The following is a 24,199-nucleotide window of genomic DNA, read 5'->3' as shown; positions in this document are numbered from 1 at the left end:
GATAAAACTTCTCTTGGGTTCAACCACTCAGATTTTAGGAGTTTTGATGTTGCAGCAGAAAGCAGCCCATCAGACAGGGCCTGTTTTCTCATCTCTGAATCAGGGGAAACGATAGTACTACCCACCTCAGGTTTTATGAGGACTGAATAAGATTGGAAAATGTTTAGCATAGTGCCTGCTTCATGTTTAAGTCCTTAGTAATTGTTGTTGTTATTAGCATTATTACTTTTTCATCAACATTGGGTTAAAACAAGATAATTCTTTTTTAAGATTTTATTTATTATTTATTTGAGAAACTGAGCATGTAAGCACAAGCAAGGGGAGGAGTAGAGGGAGAAGCAAACTCCCTGCTGAGTGGAGCTTGATGCCAGGACCCTTGAGATCATGACCTGAGCCAAAGTCAGATGCTTAACCAACTGAGCCACCCAGGTGCCCCAAAGGAAGATAATTCTTTAGTCACATAATGATAAACTATTAGAATTAAGGTTTTGTATTAGAGTTCTTCAGAGAAACAGAAATAGGTGTGTGTGTGTGTGTAGAGAGAGAGAGAGAGAGTAAGAAAAGAAATTGAGTGATGATAAAGAATTGGCTCATGTAATTATGGAGGTTGAGAAGTCCTAAGATCTGCTGCCCAAAGGCCTGAAAACCAGGAAAGCCAACAGTGTAGTTCGAGTCTGGGTCCACAGGCAGGAGAAGACTATTGTCCCATTTGAAAGGCAGGCAGTAAGAGTGAAGTCTTCTTACTCTGCCTTCAGCTGACTGGATGAGTCTCACTGACATTGGGGAGGGACACCTACTTTACTGAGTCTTCGGATTCAAATGTTAATCCCATACAAAACCTCATAGACAAACCCAGAACAATGTTTGATCAAATATCTTAGGCCCCCATAGCCCTAGTCAAGTTGACACATAAAATTAACCACCACAGGTTTTCTGGAAGGAGCCACAGATATTGTTCATGTAATAAGCAATCCAGAAAATAAGAATTCTTTTTAGCCAAATCCCTAAAGGTTTTTCCTGTTGTGTTACCTGATAAAGTGTATTTAAAGGTAGATGAAAAAGATTGACTTTGTGTCCTGTTATGAAGATGACATGTCCTCCAGCAACTATGGCTATGGGCAGTGCCCCCTGTTGATGTCTGGTTAGTGTCCTAATGCTTAGAGTAATTTGAGCATGTACATGTATAATTACCGGGAGCAGCCTCATGATAGAGTCAACACTTTCCTATCCAAATTGTTCTTTGCTCACTCTCAATAAGTGAATTAAACTTTTTGAAAAGGGAGAGCATGATGGGAACAGTGTAGCTTTGGAATCTTCCTTAATCCTGAATTGAAATGGAAAAAGCAGGACAGCAAGAGAGAAAACACAGAGAGAGAGCTAGTTGGCAGAGTACCCACAAATCCCCAAATATTATCTGCTGGGGTCAAGCCACCAGCAGCAGTGAGACTTAGGGGTAGGGACTGCAGCAGTGCAGGAGGAAGCAGCGCGGAAGAGAGGTGGCTGCTGATCATTTTGACTGCCAGCAAACTTTCCTACACTCAAAGGGGGAGGAATCCCCCCTTGAAGTAAAGAACTTTGTAGGCACATCTGGATAACAACAGTTAAGGCTGGGAGGCACTTTACAGGCTCCAATCTATGAGTGACAGCAAGGACACCAGAGGAGATTTGAGGCCGCAGAAATGACCTGAGCCCTCATGGCTCTCAAAAAATATCCCGTGAAAATCTCTCTGGAAGGACAAAGCCACTTCATAAGAAGGAACTGCTAAGGACCACAGGCCCTGCGTGACAGGGCATTAAAGGAGAAAGCAGACTCAGATACCAGGGGAGGAAGAGACCAGAGGATGTAGATTTCTTGAGCATGAAGGAGGTGGCGCCACATTTTCAGTACTTCAATGTAAAACCAGCAGAGGGAGCCTTAGAGTCATGAAACGGAGGAAAGCTGATCTAGGTCTTCCCCCTACCCACCTCACTTAAAATGAGCAGCAGCAATAGGTTGAGATCGGACTTCATGCAAAGTTTAAGAAACCATGAGGATAGCCCTTCTGAATAGCATAGGAAAGTTGCAGTTAATTAAGTAATATCAGCAAAATAGGGCACCAAAGCAGAATATTACTAATATTCCAATGAAAGCTAAAGGAAATTAAAGGGGTACCTGGGTGGCTCAGTCAGTTGAGTACTGGACTCTTGGTTTCTTTTTTTTTTCTTGGTTTTTGCATGGGTGGTGATCTTGGGGTCATGATCTCAGGGTGGTAGCATCAAACCCTGCATAAGGCTCCACATTCAGTGCAGGAGTCTGCTTGTCCCTTTCCCTCTGGTCTTCTCCCCTCCCCCCAGTGCTTTCCCCCTCTCTCAATAAATAAATAAATAAAATGTTAAAAAAAGGAAATTCAGAAAATGATAGAAGTTATGAAAGAACTGTATACATCATGATTGGAAAATTCAGAAATAAGAGGAGTAAACACTAGGCATTATGGAAAGTGTTCATAGAAAGGAACAAGTCGAGGAACCCAGGCAGTAAATAAAATATAAAAAAAATTTCAAAAAGTAAATGTAAAAATGGATAAAATCAAGCAGTAGTGTCAGGGAGTATACAGCAGGTGATCAAACTATAAGGAAATGCAAGAAAAAGAAGATTACTATAAAATCAGATTGGTGGTTACATTTGGGTGAAGGAAGGGGCTTGGAATTAGAATGGAACATATAAGTGAGCTTCCAAGGGGGCTGGCAAAATTCCATTTCCAAAACTGGGTGATGGCTACAAGAGTGGTTAGCTTGTAGTAACTCACAAAGGTAAATATTTGTTTGGTTCTGTTTTCTAATTGTGTCTGTTAGTAATGCTTTTGGTTGCAACAGCAGAACAGCCTGGCCAGTAGGAACTTAGACAGCTGTCTATCTTAGCTAATGGCCCTCAGCCGGTGCCATGGCTCCTGCTACAATCAGGTGTCTGGGCACTCCGTTCTTCTAGTGCCCTGCCCTTGTGTTTCAGATACACTTTAGCTGCCCGGTGGAGACAAGATGACTATGCTACATCCAGCCTCTCCACTCTCCTCCAGGCAGGAAGAGGTGACACTCACTGCAGGAGGAGTTGGAGAGGCAAGTTTTTAAAGTCCTTATAGTAGAAACAAACAAAGCAGAGGGTAGTTGGGTGTGAGCGTAGAGAGGAGCCTGCACACATGTATATATCTACAACAGTGGTTCTTCACGAGGCGGGTGGGTGACTTTGCCCCTCAGGAGACATTTGGCAATGCCTGGAGATATTTTTGGTAGTTACAATTGGTGAGGAGTGTGCAATGCTACTCATATCTAGTGGGTAGAAGCCAAGAATGCTGCTGAACATCCTACCTTGCAGGACAGCCACCCACAATTATCTGGCCTAAACTAGTACTGAAGTTGAGAAACACCAAAATGCTTTCAGGGGCATTAAGGTCTGAACTGATTTAATAATAATAGTAATACATTATTTGTCTGTTTTTAAAGATTTATTTTTGAGAGAGAACATGTGTCTGAGTGGGGGAAGGGGCAGAGGGAGAGAATATCAGAGCAGACTCCCACTGAGCACAGAGCCAGATGTGGGGCTTAGTCTCAGGACCCATGAGATCAAGACCAGAGCCAAAACCAAGAGTGGGACACTCAACCAACTGAGTCACCTAGGCGCCTCCATTATTTGTGTTTTTTACTTAAATTTTTTTCATGAGTGTGCAGTAGAGTGGAGTTTTCCAGAGGCTGCATAACATGTGATACTATCTGGTTGGTCGAATACAGAAGCAGATAAGAGAACCATCTGTCTTCCATTAATCTAGATATTAAAGAGTTTGAAAAACTGTGAAACAATGGCTCCCTTCAGCCTTTCCCCTAAGATCAGGAACAAGACAGGGATGTCTACTCTCACCACTGCTTTTCAACATAGTACTAGAAATCCTAGCTTCAGCAATCAGGCAACAAAAAGAAATAAAAGGCATTCAAATTGGCAAAGAAGAAGTCAAACTCTCCCTCTTCACAGATGACATGATCCTGTACATAGAAAACCCAAAAGACTCCACCCCAAGATTGCTAGAACTCATACAGCAATTCGGCAGTGTGGCAGGATACAAAATCAATGCCCAGAAGTCAGTGGCATTTCTATACACTAACAATGAGACTGAAGAAAGAGAAATTAAGGAATCAATCCCATTTACAATTGCACCCAAAAGCATAAGATACCTAGGAATAAACCTAACCAAAGAAGGAAAGGATCTATACCCTAAAAACTACAGAACACTTCTGAAAGAAATGGAGGAAGACACAAAGAGATGGAAAAATATTCCATGTTCATGGATTGGAAGAATTAATATTGTGAAAATGTCAATGCTACCCAGGGCAATTTACACATTTAATGCAATCCCTATCAAAATACCATGGAGTTTCTTCAGAGAGTGGGAACAAATCATCTTAAGATTTGTGTGGAATCAGAAAAGACCCCGAATAGCCAGGGGAATATTAAAAAAAGAAAACCATAGCTGGGGGCATCACAATGCTGGATTTCAGGTTGTACTACAAAGCTGTGATCATCAAGACAGTGTGGTACTGGCACAAAAACAGACATATAGATCAATGGAACAGAATAGAGAATCCAGAAGTGGACCCTCAACTCTATGGTCAACTAATATTTGACAAAGCAGGAAAGACTATCCCCTGGAAAAAAGACAGTCTCTTCAATAAATGGTGCTGGGAAAATTGGACATCCACATGCAGAAGAATGAAACTAGACCATTCTCTTACACCAGACACAAAGATAAACTCAAAATGGCTGAAAGATCTAAATGTGAGACAAGATTCCATCAAAATCCTAGAGGAGAACACAGGCAACACCCTTTATGAACTTGGCCACAGCAACTTCTTGCAAGATAATCCATGAAGGCAAGAGAAACAAAAGCAAAAATGAATTATTGGGACTTCATCAAGATAAAAAGCTTCTGCACAGCAAAAGAAACAGTCAACAAAACTAAAAGAAAACCTACAGAATGGGAGAAGATATTTGCAAATGACATATCAGATAAAGGGCTAGTATCCAAGATCTATAAAGAACTTCTTAAACTCAACAGCAAAGAAACAAACAATCCAATCATGAAATGGGCAAAAGACATGAACAGAAATCTCCTAGAGGAAGACATCGACATGGCCAACAAGCACATGGGAAAATGCTCCGCATCACTTGCCATCAGGGAAATACAAATCAAAACCACAATGAGATACCACCTCACACCAGTGAGAATAGGGAAAATTAACAAGGCAGGAAACCACAAATGTTGGAGAGGATGCGGAGAAAGGGGAACCCTCTTGCACTGTTGGTGGGAATGTGAACTGGTGCAGCCACTCTGGAAAACTGTGTGGAGGTTCCTCAAAGTGTTAAAAATAGATCTGCCCTACGACCCAGCAATTGCACTGATGGGGATTTACCCCAAAGATAAAGATACAGATACAGTGAAATGCCAGGACACCTGCACCCCAATATTTATAGGAGCAATGTCCACAATAGCCAACCTGTGGAAGGAGCCTCGGTGTCCATCGAAAGATGAATGGATAAAGAAGATGTGGTCTATGTATACAATGGAATATTACTCAGCCATTAGAAATGACAAATACCCACCATTTGCTTCGATGTGGAGCGACCTAGAGGGTATTATGCTGAGTGAAATAAGTCAATCAGAAAAAGACAAACATTATATGGTCCCATTCATTTGGGGAATATAAAAATAGTGAAAGGGAATAAAGGGGAAAGGAGAGAAAATGAGTGGGAAATATCGGAGACAGAACATGAGAGACTCCTAACTCTGGGAAATGAACTAGGGGTGGTGGAAAGGGAGGTGGCCGGGGGGTTGGGGTGACTGGGTGATGGGCACTGAGGGGGGCACTTGATGGGATGAGCACTGGGTGTTATGCTGTATGTTGGCAAATTGAACTCCAATAAAAAGAAATTAAAAGAAAAAAACAGTGGCTCCCTTCCCACTATTTTTTTTTTTATTTTGGAAAATGGAATTATTTTTCATTAAAAATATGTATGTTAAAGGGCGCCTGGGTGGCTCAGCTAGTTACAGATCTGCCTTTGGCTCAAGTTATGATCTCAGGGTCCTGGGATTGAGCCCCATGTCAGGCTCCCTGCTCAGTAGGGAGTCTGCTTCTCCCTTTTCCTCTGCCCCTCTCCCCAGCTTGTGCACTCTCACTCTCTCTCAAATAAATATTTTTAAAAATAATGTACATTAACATGATGGGGTTTATTCTTAATTTTAAATGCATAAATATTTAAATTTTTTGCTTTATTTAACACAGTAAATATCAATAGCTATGGCCCACAAAACTAAAAGCAGCTATTGGTGGGAATCAGAAAAGTAATTTTTAAGAGTATAAAGGAGTCCTGAGACCAATAGTTTAAGAACTGCTCATATGAATAAGAGCTGATTTTTCAGTGTCTAAGAAACGTGAAGACTGTGAGAAGTGGAATTATATCTGGTCTGTCATAAAAGAAGACCTTCAGTATTTTACAAACCTTTATTAAAACCTTCTCTGGCCCTGACCCTAGCTGGGTTCTGGGAACACAGTGGTAGCGGGAATAGGGTTTCTATCTTCAAAAAAATTTCGACCCACCAGTGGAGCCAAAACACATTCACTGTGATGATTTTTTAAAATTCTTGTAACAGAGGTATTTTCAAAGTATAATAGGATTGCAGTGGAAGGTGCAGGGTTGCTGCATGGTGTTATTAGAATTGAGCCTCATATCAGACCTCATTCAGATCAGGAAGACTGTCATTTTTGTTTCATTTCCTTTCTGTCTCCTAAACCACCCTGTCCCGCCAAAGGTAGGAATTGCCTGTATACATTTGTCACCAGTGGCTTAAACTGAAACTAATTTCTATGCTTTTTGCCCATTTTTAGTGACCGTACTGGCAATATTTAACGAACTGCATGCAGATGTGGACCTTTATGCACTTCTGTTTGGAGAAAGTGTCCTAAATGATGCTGTTGCCATTGTCCTGTCCTCGTAAGTAACAGTATTTCTGCCCCGGGGAAGAGAGCCTCTGGCTTCCAGAACTTTCTGGGCTAAATTCAGAGGCTTATCTTAAAAGTGTTAAAGATTGAACTGGGTGTTTTTCTAAATGAGGTTTATCAGCTCTGTTGCTAAAGTGATGTTGCTTTGTGCACTTGGCAGTGATCTGAATGCTAATGCCAGCATAACATGAGGGCTGTGGATTAAAGGAATACAGCACAGGAGGTGCTTGGCAGATTGTAGATACTGATGTTTGTCAGTCTTTGTAGGTACCATGGTGTAAAGGCAGTACAGTCTGTTTTAACACTCTCTTCTTTTTATTTTTTATTTTTTTTGTTTTTTACAAATCTCTTCTTTTTAAATCACAGGTCTATAGTTGCCTACCAGCCAGCAGGGCTGAACACTCATGCCTTTGATGCTGCTGCCTTTTTTAAATCAGTGGGCATTTTTCTAGGTATATTTAGTGGCTCTTTTACCATGGGAGCCGTGACAGGCGTTGTGACTGCTCTGATATCCTTTCTGTGGTTTCTGCCCCCACCTGGGTATGATTGTGTGCTAGTACACTTGCAAAAACAAGGTCTCCGTTCTCCCTCTCATAAGTGATTTTTTTTTCCAGAAACAAATCTTAAATTGATGGTTCCACTGGGGTCTGGGGGCTCCTGAAACATGTCCCTTTGGTGAAACATGACAGAACACTATGTAGCTAAGAGGCTGAGAAAATGGTTGGGAATGTGATTCTAGCCTTAGCTCTGTACCTGACCTTTGCGCTCTCTTCCTCCTGTGAATCAGTGGGAGATGGGAGTTCGGGGAGAACATTGGTTGTAGAGGGGTGAAAAGTGCTGAGAGGAGGCTGGGGATCAGGGACCACCACAGAGATGGTCAGGAGGGAGCAGGCTGGGAAGTACTTTAGCCTCCAACGTGCTACCGCCCCCTGCTGTTGCGGATCACAGGGGCTAATGTGGCCATTAACTACCTGGGGCCATCCATCAGTGGGAATTACTGCAAGGTGGCCTTCTGTAAGTGAAGGATCCTATGATATTTGGTTAAAAAACCAACCAACCAACATAAAAGCAAAGTGTGGAATGAGCAGGCAGTCCCTCAACAAGTGCGCTGAGTCCTTTGCCATATGTTCTTGCAATGGCATTTAGATCCCCTGGTCCAGTGCAATGTGATGGAAGCCATGGGTGCCAGCCACATCATCTCAACCTGCAACCCGTATACAAGTCAATGTGATCCCATACATGCAATTTTTATACGAAATTTTTGAAATGTGGCACGTTTTTTGCTCTTCCAGCATATCTCAGTTCAGACTGGCCACATTTCAAGTGTTCAGAATCCACACATGGCAAGTGGCTACCATATTGGGCAGCACAGATTTCGCTGCTCTCCCCACACAGGTCCTTTTGATGCCCTGGGGACTTGTGCTGCCCCATGAAAGCACTCATGAAGTGGTTCCATGCTGGCCCGCTGGGGAGGGGCAGTGTTACAAGGGGAATCTCTGGTCCCCAGGAGTGACACGAGAACCTCATAGCTGCCCCTAAACTTGTACGTTTTCTTTCTTCACTTCTTATGCATTCACGAGGCACCTGTTGTAGAGACTCAAGTTCACAGCAGCCCACAGAGGTCAGGGTCTCACTGACCTACTGTCTGTCCCCAGGCCTGGCTGAGGATGAGCCCAGCACTGCTGGGACTAACCAGCCAGTCCCCCTCAGGCCAAGGTGGTGCCCCTCAGAGCCCTGGGCATTACAAGGAGCACGGAAAACCTATTTCCAGTTTTTTTTTTAAGATTTTATTTATTTATTCCTGAGAGACACAGAGAGACAGAGACACAGGTAGAGGGAGAAGCAGGCTCCATGCTGGGAGCCTGATGCGGGACCCAATCCTGGGACCCCAGGATCATGCCCTGGGCCTAAGGCAAGCACCAAACCACTGAGCCACCCAGGGATCCCCAGCCACCCAGGGATCCCCTATTTCCAGTTGCTTTAGAAAGCTCAGTTTCTTTTCATTTCTTTTTTTTAAAAAGATTTTTATTTATTTATTCATGAGAGACAGAGAGGCAGAGACACAGACATAGGGAGAAGCAGGCTACCTGTGGGGAGCCCAATGTGGGATTTGATCTAGGGACCCCAGGATCATGCCCTGAGTCAAAGCCAGACGCTCAACTGCTGAGCCACCAGGCATCCTAAAAATTCAGTTTCTGAAGAAAGCTTTATTGAGGTAAAATGCACATACTGTATAACTCCCCCATTTAAAGTACATGCTTGGGGATCCCTGGGTGGCTCAGCGGTTTGGCGCCTGCCTTTGGCCCGGGGTGTGATCCTGGAGTCCTGAGATCGAGTCCCGCATCGGGCTTCCAGCATGGAGCCTGCTTCTCCCTCCTCCTGAATCTCTGCCTCTCTTTCTCTCTATGCCTATCATAAATAAATAAATAAATCTTTAAAAAAAAATAAAGTACATGCTTAAATGGTTTTTGGTAATGCTACATTATTTTTTTAACTGTGGCAGAATACATATAACATAATTGGCCATTTCAAGCATTTTTAAGCATACAGTTCAGTGGCATGAAGTACCTCCACACTGTTTGTGCAGTCATCCCCACTGTGGGATTCCTGGGTGGCTCAGTGGCTGAGCATCTGCCTTCAGCTCAGGGCGTGATCCCGGAGCCCCGGGATCAAGTCCCACATCGGGCTCCCTGCATGGAGCCAGCTTTTCTCTCTGCCTGTGTCTCTGCCTCTCTCTCTCTCTCCGTGTCTCTCATGAATAAATAAAATATTTTTAAAAAATCATCCCCACTGTCTGTTTCCAGAACTTTTACATCATCCCAAACAGAAACCATGTAACCCTGAAACAATATTCCCTTTCTCCCCTCTCCCAGCCCTTGCTAACCTCTTTTCTACTAGAAAACTTAGTTTTCATTACTTCAAAAACTAGCCAGCAGCTTTTCTTCTTTGAAAGAAGAGTTGAAAGGAAAGGATAGCCCTAAGGAGGGGGGTGCTGGGCTAATCAAGTGTGGTTCTTGGTGGGCCTGATAACTGGTTCCTGGAGCCAAGTTCCTTGACGGGGGCCCACGTGACCAAGTTTACCAAGCTGCACTGCTTCCCCCTGCTGGAGACCGCACTTTTCTTCCTGATGTCATGGAGCACGTTCCTGTTGGCCGAAGCCTGCGGGTTTACAGGTGGGTTTTTACTCGCCTGGGCCACCCTTCCCTTCATTGTATCCAGGGCTTTAGGAGCTGGAGGGGAGCTCATGGAGCCGCTGCATCGAGTTGATGAACTGCTCACAGAGCGTCCATATGAAGGATTGCTGAGCAAGGGGGATGTTCTGCTTTAAGAATAATTTTGTTTCCCAAAGCCACACATTTTTTAAAGAATGAAATTTATTGTTTCAAGGCCAGCTGTCTCTGAATACTCATTCTAACTGTAAATAGATGTTTAGCTGCAGAGGTTACTGAATACATTAACTTATTTGTACCATCCCCCTAGATTGCTACTTATTTTACAGGTAGTAACAATAACAAACAAAATCTGTGTCCTTGTAAGATTAACTTTGTATTTACTCAGATAAGTGTGAACACAGTTTGTCCTTGTTTTGTCTCTGGTCTATTTAATCATTGTTTTTCAATATTATGTTCTTATGATGCCAGTTTCGGGTATTACTGGTATAAGTAACCTTGTGGTTTTAGTTCCTCACATTTCTCTCATCAAAAAAAAATCACTGAATTTTTCCATTAGAAAACTCAAGTACAATTATTATACATAATCTAGATAGTTGGGAAGCTCTTTCATCCTCTTTGCAAAATACTGCAACATATCTTTACATGCAGCATTATAAAATAGCCCACTTCTTTAAAAGTTGACAATTTTCTGTAAATGTATAGACAAAGGCTAGGTATGTCAGTTGTCTTGCACAACATAATGGTTACCATTAATCAGAAATCAAGGTAATCAAGGCTTGGATAAATGGAACAGTACTCTGGATCCATTTTGTCTGAAGCCCACATCCATGTAAAAATAGAAAAAAGGATTTGCTCGCAATCAAATTCATGGTTTCTAAGAACAGAGAGGAACATGACAAAAAGGATATGATGGGCCCTCATGGTCTCTCTTTTTTTAAAAGACTTATTTATTCATTTATTTATTTGAGCAAGAGAGCAGAGGGTAGGAACAGAGGGAGATGGAAAGAGAGACTCTCAAGCAGACTCCCCACTGAGCATGGAGCCCGACACGGGGCTCAATCCCACAACCCCGAGCTCATGAACTGAGCCGAAATCAAGAGCTGGCTATTCAACTGACTGAGCCACCGGTGCCCCCACAGCCGCTTTGAAGGAATGAAAGCTAAGTGCCAAATTCAGCAGGAGCAGAAGAGGGGAGAGAATGCCCTTAAAAGTGGAGCAAGAAGGGAAGTCGAGGACCTTCACCTTGAAGGAGGACAGTCAGAAAAGAAGGAAAAGTTGATATGAGTAGTGGGGGTAGGGGAGCATTCAGTAATAGGGAACTTTCCAAACTATCCAGAAAGTTGGATATGTTGGGCTAGCCTACCTTAAGTTTTTGTTTCAGTGGGGATTTTTTTCCTGCTTCTTTTTTTTCCCACTGATGTTTTTCCTTTCTTTAAAAAAAAATCTCTTACCAGGTGTTGTGGCGGTCCTTTTCTGTGGAATCACACAGGCTCATTACACCTACAACAATCTGTCGGTGGAATCAAGAAGTCGAACAAAGCAGGTGAGAGTGAACCCTCGGTCTTCACAAGTTACCTGTGAATTCAAGGGAGGAGACCCACGGGGTTTACGGCTTCCTTTTCCCGTTCTGTGCAGCTCTTTGAGGTGTTACACTTTCTGGCCGAGAACTTCATCTTCTCCTATATGGGCCTGGCGCTGTTTACCTTCCAGAAGCATGTTTTCAGCCCCGTTTTCATCATTGGAGCTTTTGTATCCTTTTTCGGCTCTTCTGTTTTCTATGTGTACAGGTGACCACTGCTGGGGAAACTCTAATAAGAAGAATTTCTGTTCTGGTTGAGTGACTGAGCCAAGTGCTAGTTCATGGTGTTTTCATGATGAGAGAAGAGAAGGCTTACGTGGTTCATAAAGCTAAATATATTTGATTTAAGGGTTAGCATTTGATCTAAGGTTGTCCTTTTCTGCATATTCTGTGTAAGGTGTTTTTTCTGTTACACTGGTGCTTGGCAGGTGGTAGCTTGTTTTGTAAAGCAGCCTTTTTATTTATTTACTTATTTTTAAAGACTTTATTTCTTAATTTATTTTAGAGAAAGAGAGTCTGTCCATGTGCACATGCATGCAGGAAGAAGGGCAGAAAGAGGGAGGGAGAGGGACAAGCAGACTCTCTGCTGAGCATGGAGCCTGACATGGACCCGAGCCCATGACCTGAGCTGAAATCAAGAGTCAGATGTTTAACCCACTGAGCCACCCACTTGCCCTGTAAAGTACTCTTCTTAGCAGAAGTTGTCAACTGTGTGAGTGCCGGAATCATTTTTTTATTTCATTACTGCCTGAGTTCCAATCCAGGAGGTTCCCAACTGGAAAGACCTGAAGGTTCTGTTACTCTTGTAGACTGCACACTGGTGCAGGCTGCCCAAAGAAGCCTGCAGGCAAATGAACATGCTTTCAGTGGAGTGTCCCTGCTGTTATAGAACACAGTGAAAAAGACTTCTTTTTTTCCAAAAAAAAAAGAAGAAGAAGAAAAGACAAAGTGGAAAAATACTTGATTCTTTGACTTAGATCCATTGTGAGCACAGTTTTTGGAAGAAAGGCACAGTTTTGGGGATTGGCTTCTCTCGAGGAAGGAGGGATGTGAATGCCCAGCACTGGATTGCCAGCTCAGAGTTTTGATCACTTTGCCTCAGATCCTATTGTTTTTATTGAAGTAAACTTCTCTGGGGCTTGGAACCATAGCAGTCCAGCTCAGCCTGGATTTCAAAATGCTGAGCCGGCGTCCCCTATTGCTGGGAATTTCCTCTTGCCTTTTCTGATGCCTCACAGCTAACCTGAAGAAAAGAAGTGTTTTTCCTCTTCTGGGCTATTCATTTACAGTACAAGAATAGGTGGCATTCCCTAACCAGCTCCATAGTGACAGTGGCCTATTGCCTGCCATGTGGAGGCCTTCCGGTTAGAGTGTTAGCTGCTTCAGCTGGGGCTCTTCGTTGGTCTTGCCCACTCACCAGACTCACAGCTAAAAATCTGGGGGCTCAGTGTTCTCATTTTTGATTCAGAGAGACCTTGCACATCCTCTGGATTTGCATTCCTAGCATAGCATCCTGTGAGGGAGAGTGAGAGAGCAGCTCTTGTTTACAGAGGAGGGCCTGGCCGGGAGGGCGAGCACGGCCCTCTGGAATCCTGAAGGCCCCTGAGCGCTTGAGGAGCTTCACGTGGCTTCTGGGATGCTCTCGAAGCTCTCGAAGCATGACCTGTCTCCTTCTGTTGAAAACAAAACAGCCCAACACAGAACCAAGGGGGGTAGGGAACCCAGCTGAAAGCAGAAAAAAACAGGCAGCCCTTTACCCCAGAGAAGGCAGAAGACCGTTGGGCCTTTGCTTCTGTCTGAGGCAGCTGTAGCTTGCGGCAGCTGGTGCTCGGCTGAACCGGAAGCTCCCGGCCCTGCGGCTCCCACGGCGGTTTCCTTCTGTGACCAGGGCAGCCTGCAGCTCTCTCCACTGGGCTTTGGGCTTAGCTCAGCAACTGACAAATGCCCTATTTCCCGGAATTCTTTGCCTTCCAGGCTCCCGTGTTTCCTTGTCAAGACATTTGAGCCCCTCAGGGAGAGAGATCTTCCCCCCTGCCCCCACCACCACCTCCCCTTGAGTCTTGGGAGGAGTAAGAATGCTCCTTAAGTGTACCCAGTACTTTAACTTTCTCATTCGTAGCATCTTCCTGGTCATTTGGGACCCTTACTGCTTACTTCCGACCGAGGCTTATGAACTCTTGCCCAGAAAACTTGCTCTTTACCATTTGACCCCAGGGGTTAGGCGTTTGTTCTTCTGACTCTCCTTCTTATGGAGCCCACACCACTGTTTACTCCTCTCAACACCCCCCCCCCACATCCCTGCCGGGGTGCCCGTGCTTTTTTCTGGACCCAAGACCGGGAGACTTGGTCCACACCAGCCTAATTACATCAAGAAGTTCCAACAACACAGTTAATGGGTTAGAAATTACCTCTGGGAGCCAGGAGGTTGGGAAAGTTGGCTAGTTGAATCCCCACCTGTGGCTGAGGCTCACTTTGAGGGAGACTAGACAGCCTGGCTGCCTTGTGCTACCCTCCTACTCTTTGTGCAGTTATCTCCTGGTCATGAGGTATCACAGCATCCCTAAAATTCTCCTCTCTGCCAGAGGCTGGGGGAAGGTACCATTCTAGATACCTGTTGGGTCCTTAACCTCCACCTGGTGGTTAGGTTGCCATCTTTCTGGGCAGAGCTGCACACATCTACCCGCTCTCCTTCTTCCTCAACTTGGGCAGAAGGCATAAGATTGGCTGGAACTTTCAACACATGATGATGTTTTCAGGTAAAAACCCATAAATGTAAAGAAAATGCATTTTGTTTGGCAGGAATGTTAGCATGATTAAAATATCATTGATAAGGTTCATAAAGAGATAGAAGTTCAAATTCCTGGTTCTTTAGTATCCCCCCACAGTGCTGAGTAGACCAACGTACACAGAGTTAAACAGAGTTAATATGATTTTGCAAGCCATACTACCAAATGTGAACATTCTCCCCTAAAATAGACACATCTTCATTTTTATCTCTACCACCCACAGTACCTGAAGATATAGAAGTATTTAAAGTACTTGATAGTTTTCTAGTAGATGTTCATAATCTTCCAGAAGGGCTCCAGATCTAGAATTAGAAAGGAGATAGGCCTTTAATTAAAAAAGAACACAGGCCAAGTCACTCAGTACCTCCCAGCTACAGTATCCACTCTTGTAAAATAATGAAATTGAACTAATTAGTTGAGGTTCTTCCTAGCTCCAACTTTTTCTGAAGCAGAAAACAAAAACCAAAAAAAAAAAACCCACTTGCATAAACAAGATGAGCCCCAAACCAGAAGTTAACAGCTATGATAGTTCTGCTTAATTTACACTATCTCCCAGATGCCGCCCCCCCCCCCCCACTGTAAAGCTGAGAAGTGTGCAGAAGCCACTGAGCAGACAAAGGACAGTAAAGTATGTGGAGGTAAAGGAAGGAGAGAGCAATTGGCATGAGCTGATGGTGGTAAGCATCAGACATTATAGACAAGAGCCAAGTTAGAGCATCTTTGCAGAACAGAGGGAGGAGATGGTAGGGCAAAAGGCTACAGTGATCCTTCAAGGTACTTCTGTCCTGTGTGGGAGATGGGGAGGGGCTGCACAAGAGGCAAAGTGAGCAGCAGCCGTCTTACTGCTACGTAGTAGTGCTCAGGGGCCTCAGAGTCTTACCTAACTCCTAACTCTCACCAATAGGCACTGCTTGGCAAAGCAGTTGCTCTGTGTACTATGTGCTTACATCTGCACTTAAACATGCAGCCTGCCACAATGAGTCCCTTTCACTCTGACACACGTTCATGGAGCATTCTTTTTATAAGCCACAGTTCTGGGTTCTGGAGGATACAAAGACAGCCTCCTTGCAGGGCTCACAGTCCCCTGTGGGGGAGGAAGGTGTGCAAAGAGCTAAGTGTCTCTGGAGAGAGGGTGACAAATTGCACCTAAAAAGTATGGAGTCAAAGTGGAGAAGAGGAGGGCCTAGGGTCATCTTTACCAAGGGGGTAACCTTCAACCTGGGCTTTCGAGAGATGGCTCTCGTGAGGCAGTGGGTTGGAGAAACAGGAGAGCATTGCCAGGCGTGGCTTTTTCCAGGAAGGACAGCAGTGTGGTTTCAATGTAAGACATGCAGGGTAATGCAGAAAGAGGGTAAGGTTGGATGGGGAAACTGCATCTAGGCTGCTGGGAGCCTTTAGGCTATATAGGAACCACCAATTGGGCTCGTTAGAGCACCTTGCCGGGCCCCACCACCAGTGATTTTGCAGCTCTGGTGCGGGCCCCAAGAACTTACATTTCTCATATATTCTTGGCTGCTGCTGGTTTGAGGAACACACTCTGAGAACCACTATTGGAGTCTGGACCACAGAGAAGCTCCAGTGCTGTGCCAAAGAGTTTGGGCTTGACTCAAGAGCAGCTGGGCAACTTTAGAGGTTTCTCAGGAGGGCATGCCAAGATCCTCCTTACATATTCAGAAAGTACTGCTGGAAAAGAGCAAGACCAGCTGGAGATAACTCAGTCACCTAGACAAACTTAAAATATGTTCATTATTTTCTGTACTAAAAGACTGAGAAATACACAGTGCTGTTTAAAGATATCTCCTGTAAAAATTATTTCCTGCTGGGAGCAATCTTGCCATTGAAAGGAACTCAGTTCTTTAAAGTGATGAAAAACCCAAGGCTTCTCCTTCATTTTGCTTACAGTATTTACCTAATAAGAGAAAGACAAATGTAGTACACATTGTCTATCTCTGACCCCCAAGTGTTCTTCTTTGAGACAACATCCCTTTAGAGGCTTAGATATTGATCATTGACAAAGCTGGCTGTCAGGCAATCTAAATCTGTATAAGTATTTCACTAGCACAGAAAACATTAACTTTGCTCTGTTTTTTCATGTCACTTTTTGGAATCATTCTGTGGTAAATCGTGAAGTTCTCAGATTAGTGAATTTACAAAATTATTAGGAAAGGTAGGAACACCTACACAAACAGATATAGTGGGAATAACTTCTCATTCTCTCATAAAATGTACACAGTCTTCCCCCCAGTGAACAGGAACTTATACCATATTATCTATTAAAGACCATGGATTCAGTCTTTACTATAAAATAAATGATGATCATAGTATGAAGAAGGAACAGAAGAGCTTAGATAAACATGAAAATGTGTGGGCATAATATTTTTTTAAACAAACAACATTAAATGTAACAAAATCTGATGCAAGATGAAAATATGAAAACTCACATAGAACAAACATTTGTAAATATATATTAAAAATATTTACTATTGTTTCACTTCTTTGTGAGTGTTGCACTATGTAGATCAAAACATATGCTTTCAAAATTAAAGGTGAGTATGAATATACTTAGCTTCACAAATTTAATTTATCTTCCTCAGGGTGTTTTTTAGTGTAATCGACACATAATGTTACGTTAGTTTCAGATGTACAACATAGTGATTCAGCTTCTCTATAGGTTGTGCTGTACTCACCACAAGTATTTGGTGCTCAATCTTAATACCCATTCATGTGAATGAAGGGTCAGTGAATTATAGCCCCTGGGCCAAATCTGGCTGCTTCCCATTTTCATATACTCCATGGCTAAGAGTGGCCTTTACGGATGGACATCTATAATCTAATGACAGGGGATCCTAACTCTGAAATCCAATTAAGTGAAATATACTCCTCCAAAAGAATTCCATTGTTTTCATTAATGCACCTATATTATAACAAATTGTACTCCATTATTATTATTCTATTCTTGGCTTCCATTGGTAAGATTTTGTGGAAATTTGTTTTTTCTTGTATATATAAGTACCCACACTGTATCCTTGATTTTTTCCCCTTGCCCCCACAAAGCATAAAACATTTAATATCTGACCCTTTACAGGAAAAGTTTCCAACCCTTGATGGAGATCAGGTTATATCATTTCTTCTTTGTGTTGCTTTGCTAAGGAAATGCGGAATTGTTCTGTGGTTCATGGCACACAGGCCACAAATATGCATTTGGCATATTCATACCTAGCCTGTTACTTAAGTTTATAATGACTGTAGAGTGCCTGGATCACAGACCTAGAGAGCTTATGTTAGTTATTTCTTATTTACATTTCCTTTTACTTCATGTTACAAGCACGAGAACTGTTTCAGTAATAAGAGTGTTATTATCCTAGAATATGTTATACAAAGTACTGCTGTGTTTTTCTCATTACATTTGGGCATTTTACAAGAAGAAAACTTCCAACTGGAGAAAACCATATTCCCTTTTCTTCTTTCTGAAGAAGACAACTTGACTTGCAAACCATACGTGGATATAGTTCACTAGCCCCGAGTGGCAGCAGTGGATTCCAGGACATGTTGTCATTTGGCCTTATAACCAAATCCTCTTCTTTGGTCCCTGCAGGCCTCAGGGGGGCAATGGCATTTGCACTGGCCATCCGAGACACAGCATCCTATGCTCGCCAGATGATGTTCACGACCACCCTCCTCATCGTCTTCTTCACCGTCTGGGTCATTGGCGGAGGCACAACACCCATGTTGTCATGGCTTAACATAAGGTCGGTTTGAAACCATGGCCAGTTTCATGTCTAATTGTGTCACTGTGCTCACCCAGGTGTGAGACAGCCTAGTGTTCGGAAGATTTTTATGGGGTTTTGTTTGGTTTGGGGGAGCAATTAAAAAACAATATGTAAAAATTCCGAATGTCAGATTTTCCACAAGAAAAAAGATGGTCATTAAGAGTTTTGTCAGTACGAAAACACAAGGACTTTTGAAATATCCAGACCTTGCTAGAACAGTGACATTAGGGCAAGAATTCAAAAGTCCTAAAGCTGCAGGCAATAGAACGGACATAACTGCTGGCAACGTCTGGCATTTCACAGTCCTTTCAAATCAAACTAAGTCCTCCGAAATAATCTCATCCACCAGAAATAAAAAGAGGCAATTTGAGTTTTGTTTCTAGGAGGAAATTGCTCTGTTACTTCTTACTCGAGTGCACAGAGGTGACATTTCCTGCCTAACCCTCATTTGTTGCAGCCTCCTGGATGTTCCCCGCCTGTGGTTTTGCAGCTGTATCAGGATGGAGAGCACTGATCTAAAGTTGATTTTTTTTTTACGAGCGTTTGAATTGCAAAGTATGCTTGTGAGCCCCAGCACCTGACAGTAAAGATGACGCTGGAACAGAGGTCACGAGTCACAGAGCCTAACTCTGGCTCTGTCTTCAAGGCAAGCCCTTCCTGTCTTTGGGCCTCAGTTTCCCTGAATGGTAAATGAAAGCAGGCTGTCAGATCTTCTACCAGCCCCTTCAGGCCTCACTGTATGTGTTCTGCCTCATGGGAGGTGCTCCCACCACATCCCTCAGTTTGGAGTCTGCAGAGAGTGATTGTGATCAGAGCGCGACAACACTCGGGGCGTGCATGGGTGCAGGGAAGAATACTCTGAAGAGCCACCAGGTGGCAGTGTTTTCCTCTTCCTCTGCGGGCCTTTAGCTTTTTTTTCCTTCTCTAGAGCATAGAAAGCACCAGACTGACAACTGCAGAGCATACCTAGCTTGAAGGAGAGAGCCTATCCAGACCTCGTGGTCATCCTTAGAGTCGGGGGTGGGGGGACTGGAATTTGGGAGAAAACTGGAATTTGAGAGAATAGTTTCCACCACCTCCTCCCCATCAAGGACTTGTGTACTGATGGCAGGCAGGGATTCCTGGGCTTGGCCTCTGCCAGCGGCACCATATCTGGGCTCCTTGTGGCTCTGCAGAACCTATGTGGGGCTAATTGGTGGCAGCCATAGAATAGCTGACGCTTGTGTGATGCAGGCGTTGTACAAAATGCCAGGCCTGCATTAAGACCAACTTCATAGCATTCCTATAAAGAGGCTACTACGGTCATCTCCATTTTAGAGTTGATAGAACTGAGGCATAGAGCAATAACTTGCCCAGGTCACATAGCTTTAGGGGGATGAGCCAGGATTTGGGCTCCGGCAGTCTTGCCACCCAGTCCACAGCCTTGACTACTGTGCTTTACCACCTGTAAGAAGTTTGCCTGCGTCAGGGACTCCTCCCTCTGTGTCGTGAAATTTGGGATGATTAGAATTTCAATTTCCTGATGTGAATCTCAAGAGTAGTATTAAGAGAAATAATTCATCATGGGAATATAAACCTGAAGAACAAAATGGACAGATTTTTGCCTCTAAACTGGCATGCAAGATGGTACCAGCCTTGTTCTGTGTTAGAATAAGGGTAAAAAAGGAGGCTTACCCTGCACACAGTTGAGAATCTTTAAGAATCTCAAGATTAGGGGCGCCTGGTTGGCTCAGCCATTGAGTGTCTGCCTTTGGCTTGGGTCACGATCCCATGATCCTGGGATAGAGCCCTGCATTAGGCTCCCTGCTCAGTGGGGAGTCTGCTTCTCTCTCTCCCTCTGCCCCTCCCCCACTCCCTGCTCATGCTTGCTCTCTCTTTCTCTCTCTCAAATAAATAAAATCTTTTTTTTTTTTTTTAAAGAATCTCAAGATTGACCTCTGAGGTTACTTCCTGCTCCTCTTTGGTCACTCTCAGTAGGTACCCTGGAGGCTCAGAGCCTGATTAAATCATGTTTGTTTTTCATGCTAGTTTATAAGCCTTCTACCCCACAGACATATATAGGACCAAATAATTTCCCACTGAATGGAGAGAGTTGACTTGTGACATTTGGCACTTCTGATAACCCTTTTCAGGACTGGATCATTAAAACTGTCCTATCCAGCACTGAGAGTTTGGGTAGCTCTCCCTGAGGCACAGAAGCTGTATATATACACACATAAAATAACTGTATTGTTGTGGAAATATTGATGTAATGTATATATAGCACCCAGAACATAGCAGCTAGCATACAGCGAGAGACCAGGAAATGACTATGTATGTGACTGGGTATAGGAGAGATCTAGTTTCTCTGCATCCTTGCCAGCATTTGGTGTTGCCACTATTTTTCATTGTAGTTGTTCTAATAGGTGTGTTGGAATACTTCACTGTGGCCTTAATTTGCATTTCTCTAATGATTAACGATGTTGAACATCTCTTCATGTGCTTATTTGCCATTCATATATCTCCTCCTGGTGAAACACCTGTTCAAACTTTCTATTTTCTAATTAGATTGTTTGGAGTTTTTAATTGAGTTTTGAGAGTTCTTTCTTTATAGTAGATACCAGTCTTTTGTCAGAGGTGTGATTTGCAAATATTTTCTCTCAGGCTGTAACTTGTCTTTTCATCCTTTTAGTGGAATCTGTCATAGGCCAGAAGTTTCAAATTTGAGGAAGTGCCATTTATCATTTATTTTTCTTTTATGCATTGTGCCTTTGGTGTTACATCTAAGGACATTCCATTAAGCCCTAGGTCCTAAAGATTTTCTTCTGTTATCTTTTGAAACTTTTTTAGTTTTATGCTTGACATTCAAGTCTATGGTCCATTTTGGGTTAATTTTTATATAAGATGCAAGGTTTAGGTTGAGGTTTTATTTTATTTACCTATGGCCACCCAGTTCTGGCACAATGTGTTAAAAAGACTAGTCTTGGGGCTCCTGGGTGGCTCAGTCGGTTGGGCATCTGCCTTCAACTCAGGTCATGATCTTAGGGTCCTGGTATGGAGCCTCACATCAGGCTCCCTGCTCAGCAGGGAGCCTGCTTCTCCCTCTCCCTCTGCCTCTCCCCCAGTTAAGCGTGCTCACGCTCTCTCACTCTCAAATAAATAAAATCTTTTTAAAAAACTAGTCTTACTCTATTGAACTACTTTTATTCCTTTGACAAAACCCTGTTGGCTATATACATGTGAATCTGTTTCTATTCTGCTCTGTTGATGAATGCTTTCAACCCTCCACCAGTACCACACTGTCCTGATAACTATAGTCATGTAATAAACTTTACTATCAGGTAGAGTGAGCCCTACCACGTTATTCTTTTTCAAAATTGGTAAACCTATTCTAGTTCTTTTCCATATATGTTTTAGAATAAGCTTGTCTATCTCAAAAAAAAAATCTTGCTGGAATTTTCACAGGAATTGTGTTAAACCTGTGTATCAGTTTGGGAAGAATTGCCATCTTTATTATGTTGAGTCTTTCAATTCATGAACATGGCATGTTTCTTCATTTATTTATATTGTCTTTGATTTCCTTCATCACTGCTACATGGTTTTCAGCATACAGTGCCTGTACGTGGTTTGTTAGATTTATATTGGAATCTTTCTTCTTTTTTGAGCAATTATATTATTCTATCTTTAATTTCAATTTCCATGTGTTCATTGCTAGAATATAGAAATACAATTGGTTTTTATATTTTTTTAGAGAGGGAGAGAAGAGGGAGGGGCAGAGGGGGAGAGAGAGAATCTTAAACAGGCTCCATGGCCAGCACAGAGCACTGATGCAGGACTCGATCCCACAACCCTGAGCTCATGACCTGAGCTGAACCCAAGAGTCAGAAGCATAACCAACTGAGCCACCCAGGCCCCCTGGTTTTTGTTATGTTGTTCTTATATCCTGTGACCATGCTGAACTCATTAGTTCTAGGAGGGTTTTGTTTTGTTTTGTAAATTCTTTGGGATTTTCTACATAGACCATCACATCATTTGCAAACAGAGACAGTTTTATATCTTCCTTTCCAACCAGCATACCTTTTATTTCCTTTTCTCGACTTACTGCTCTGGCTAGGACTTTCAGTATGATGTTGAGTAACAGTGACATGAGCTGACATCCTTGTCTTGTTTCCAGTTTTAAGGGGAAAGCATTCAGTCTTTCACCGATAAGTGTAATATAGCTGTATGGTTTTTGTAGATCTTCATCATCATCAAGTTGAGGGAGTTTCTGTCTATTGCTAGGTTTTTGAGTTTTTTTTTTATCATAAACAGGTGTTGAATTTTATCAAATGCTTTTTTCTATAGAGATATGATCATATTATTTTCCATGCTTTGCCTGTTAATATGGTGGGTTACATTGATTAGTTTCCCTTTTTTTTTTAGAGAGAGAGTGCACATGTAAGTGGGGGGAGGGGCGAAGGGGAGGAGAGAGAATCTCAAGGAGGCTCCACGCCCAATGCAGAGCCCAACACAGGACTCAGTCTCGTGACCCTGAGATCATGACCTAAGCTGAAATCAGGAATCAGACATTTAACTGACTGAGTCACCTAAGCACCCGTTCCCCTTCATTTTAAAACTAACTTTCAAATATTAAACAAGTCCTACTATCCTAAAACAAACCCCACTTGGTTATGGCGTATAAATTTTTATATGAATGCTGAATTCTATTAGCTGTTATTTTGTTAAGGACTTTTGTGGTCTGTGTTCATAAGGGATATTGGTTTACACTTGGGTTTTTTTGTTTTTTGTTTGTTTGTTTGTTTGTTTGTTTTTTGTACTGCCTTTCTCTATTTTTTTGGTTCCAGAGTAATCTGGCCTCACAAAATGAGCTGGGACATGTTCCCTACTCTTCTGTTTTCTGGAAGGCATTGTGTAGAATTGACATTAATTCGTCTTGAAAGTTTAATGGAATTCTCCAGTAAAACCATCTAGTCCTAGAGACTTCTTTTGCAAGAATTTTTAAATTGTGAAGGCAATTTCTTTAATAGTTAAAGGGCTATTAAGATGATCTGTTTCATGCAGCACCTGGGTGGCTCAGTCAGTTAAGTGTCCAACTCATGATTTCAGCTCAGGTCATGGTCTTAGAGTTGTGGGATCAAACCCTGCTTTGGGCTTCACACTCACCGGGGATTCTGCTTGAGATCCCCTCTCTCCCTCTCCTCCCACTCATATGCTCTCTTTTGCTCTCTCTCTCTCTCTCTCTCTCTCTCTCCCTCTCCCTCTCTCTCTTTCTCAAATAAATAAATAAATAAATAAATAAATAAATAAATAAATCTAAAAAAAGGTTATCTGTTCCATATTGGGTGAATTGTGGTGGTTTGTGAAATTGATCCATTTCATCTAAGCTGTCATGTTTATGTTTGTAATATTGCTTTGTTATCCTTTTGATGTCTGTGAGATCTATAGTAACACTCCTTGTTTCATTCCTGATATTGGTAATTTGTATCTTCTCTCTTTTTTTTCTTGTCAGAGGTTTGTCAATTTTATTGATCTTTTCAAAGAACTAGCTTTTTATTTCATTGATTTTCTGTATTGTTTGTTTTCTGTTTCATTGATCTCTGCTCCTATCTTTATTTTTTTCTTCTTTCTGTCCAACTCTACCCAGATAGCATAATGAAACAAATAGGTGGACAATACATATGGTGTTAGTGCATTGCATTTCCCAGATATGAATACATTGTAATTATGTAAGTGTAGAAACTGACATTTATCACATGATCACATGAAAAGAAGTTCCCTCTGAAATAAAGTAATGAGATTCATTGGGTTTTCTGGCCTGTGGTTTCTGATGTTACTTCATGACCGTGAATCATTTACATGAACCAGTTTCTTATTCTAAATTGATTCAGA

At 42.6% G+C, this 24,199-nt stretch overlaps 1 protein-coding gene across 3 annotated transcripts in view; it reads left to right on the top strand.

The window, feature by feature from the left end:
• Positions 1 to 24,199, top strand: part of SLC9A7 (solute carrier family 9 member A7) — a 148,944-nt gene that overhangs the window by 85,068 nt on the left and 39,677 nt on the right. For all 3 annotated transcript variants that reach the window (XM_038587259.1, XM_038587258.1, XM_038587260.1), the window contains exons 6-12: positions 6,910 to 7,015; positions 7,390 to 7,531; positions 10,091 to 10,196; positions 11,651 to 11,739; positions 11,832 to 11,945; positions 14,420 to 14,531; positions 18,157 to 18,310. In XM_038587259.1, coding sequence (XP_038443187.1) covers positions 6,910 to 7,015; positions 7,390 to 7,531; positions 10,091 to 10,196; positions 11,651 to 11,739; positions 11,832 to 11,945; positions 14,420 to 14,531; positions 18,157 to 18,310 — 823 coding nt within the window. The remainder of the gene's footprint in view (positions 1 to 6,909; positions 7,016 to 7,389; positions 7,532 to 10,090; positions 10,197 to 11,650; positions 11,740 to 11,831; positions 11,946 to 14,419; positions 14,532 to 18,156; positions 18,311 to 24,199) is intronic.

The sequence above is a fragment of the Canis lupus genome, chromosome X, assembly GCF_011100685.1.
Source record: "Canis lupus familiaris isolate Mischka breed German Shepherd chromosome X, alternate assembly UU_Cfam_GSD_1.0, whole genome shotgun sequence".
Classification (NCBI taxonomy): Eukaryota; Metazoa; Chordata; class Mammalia; order Carnivora; family Canidae; genus Canis; species Canis lupus.
The sequence above is the reverse complement of the archived record's forward strand: the minus strand, read 5'-3'. Positions and strand labels throughout refer to the sequence as shown.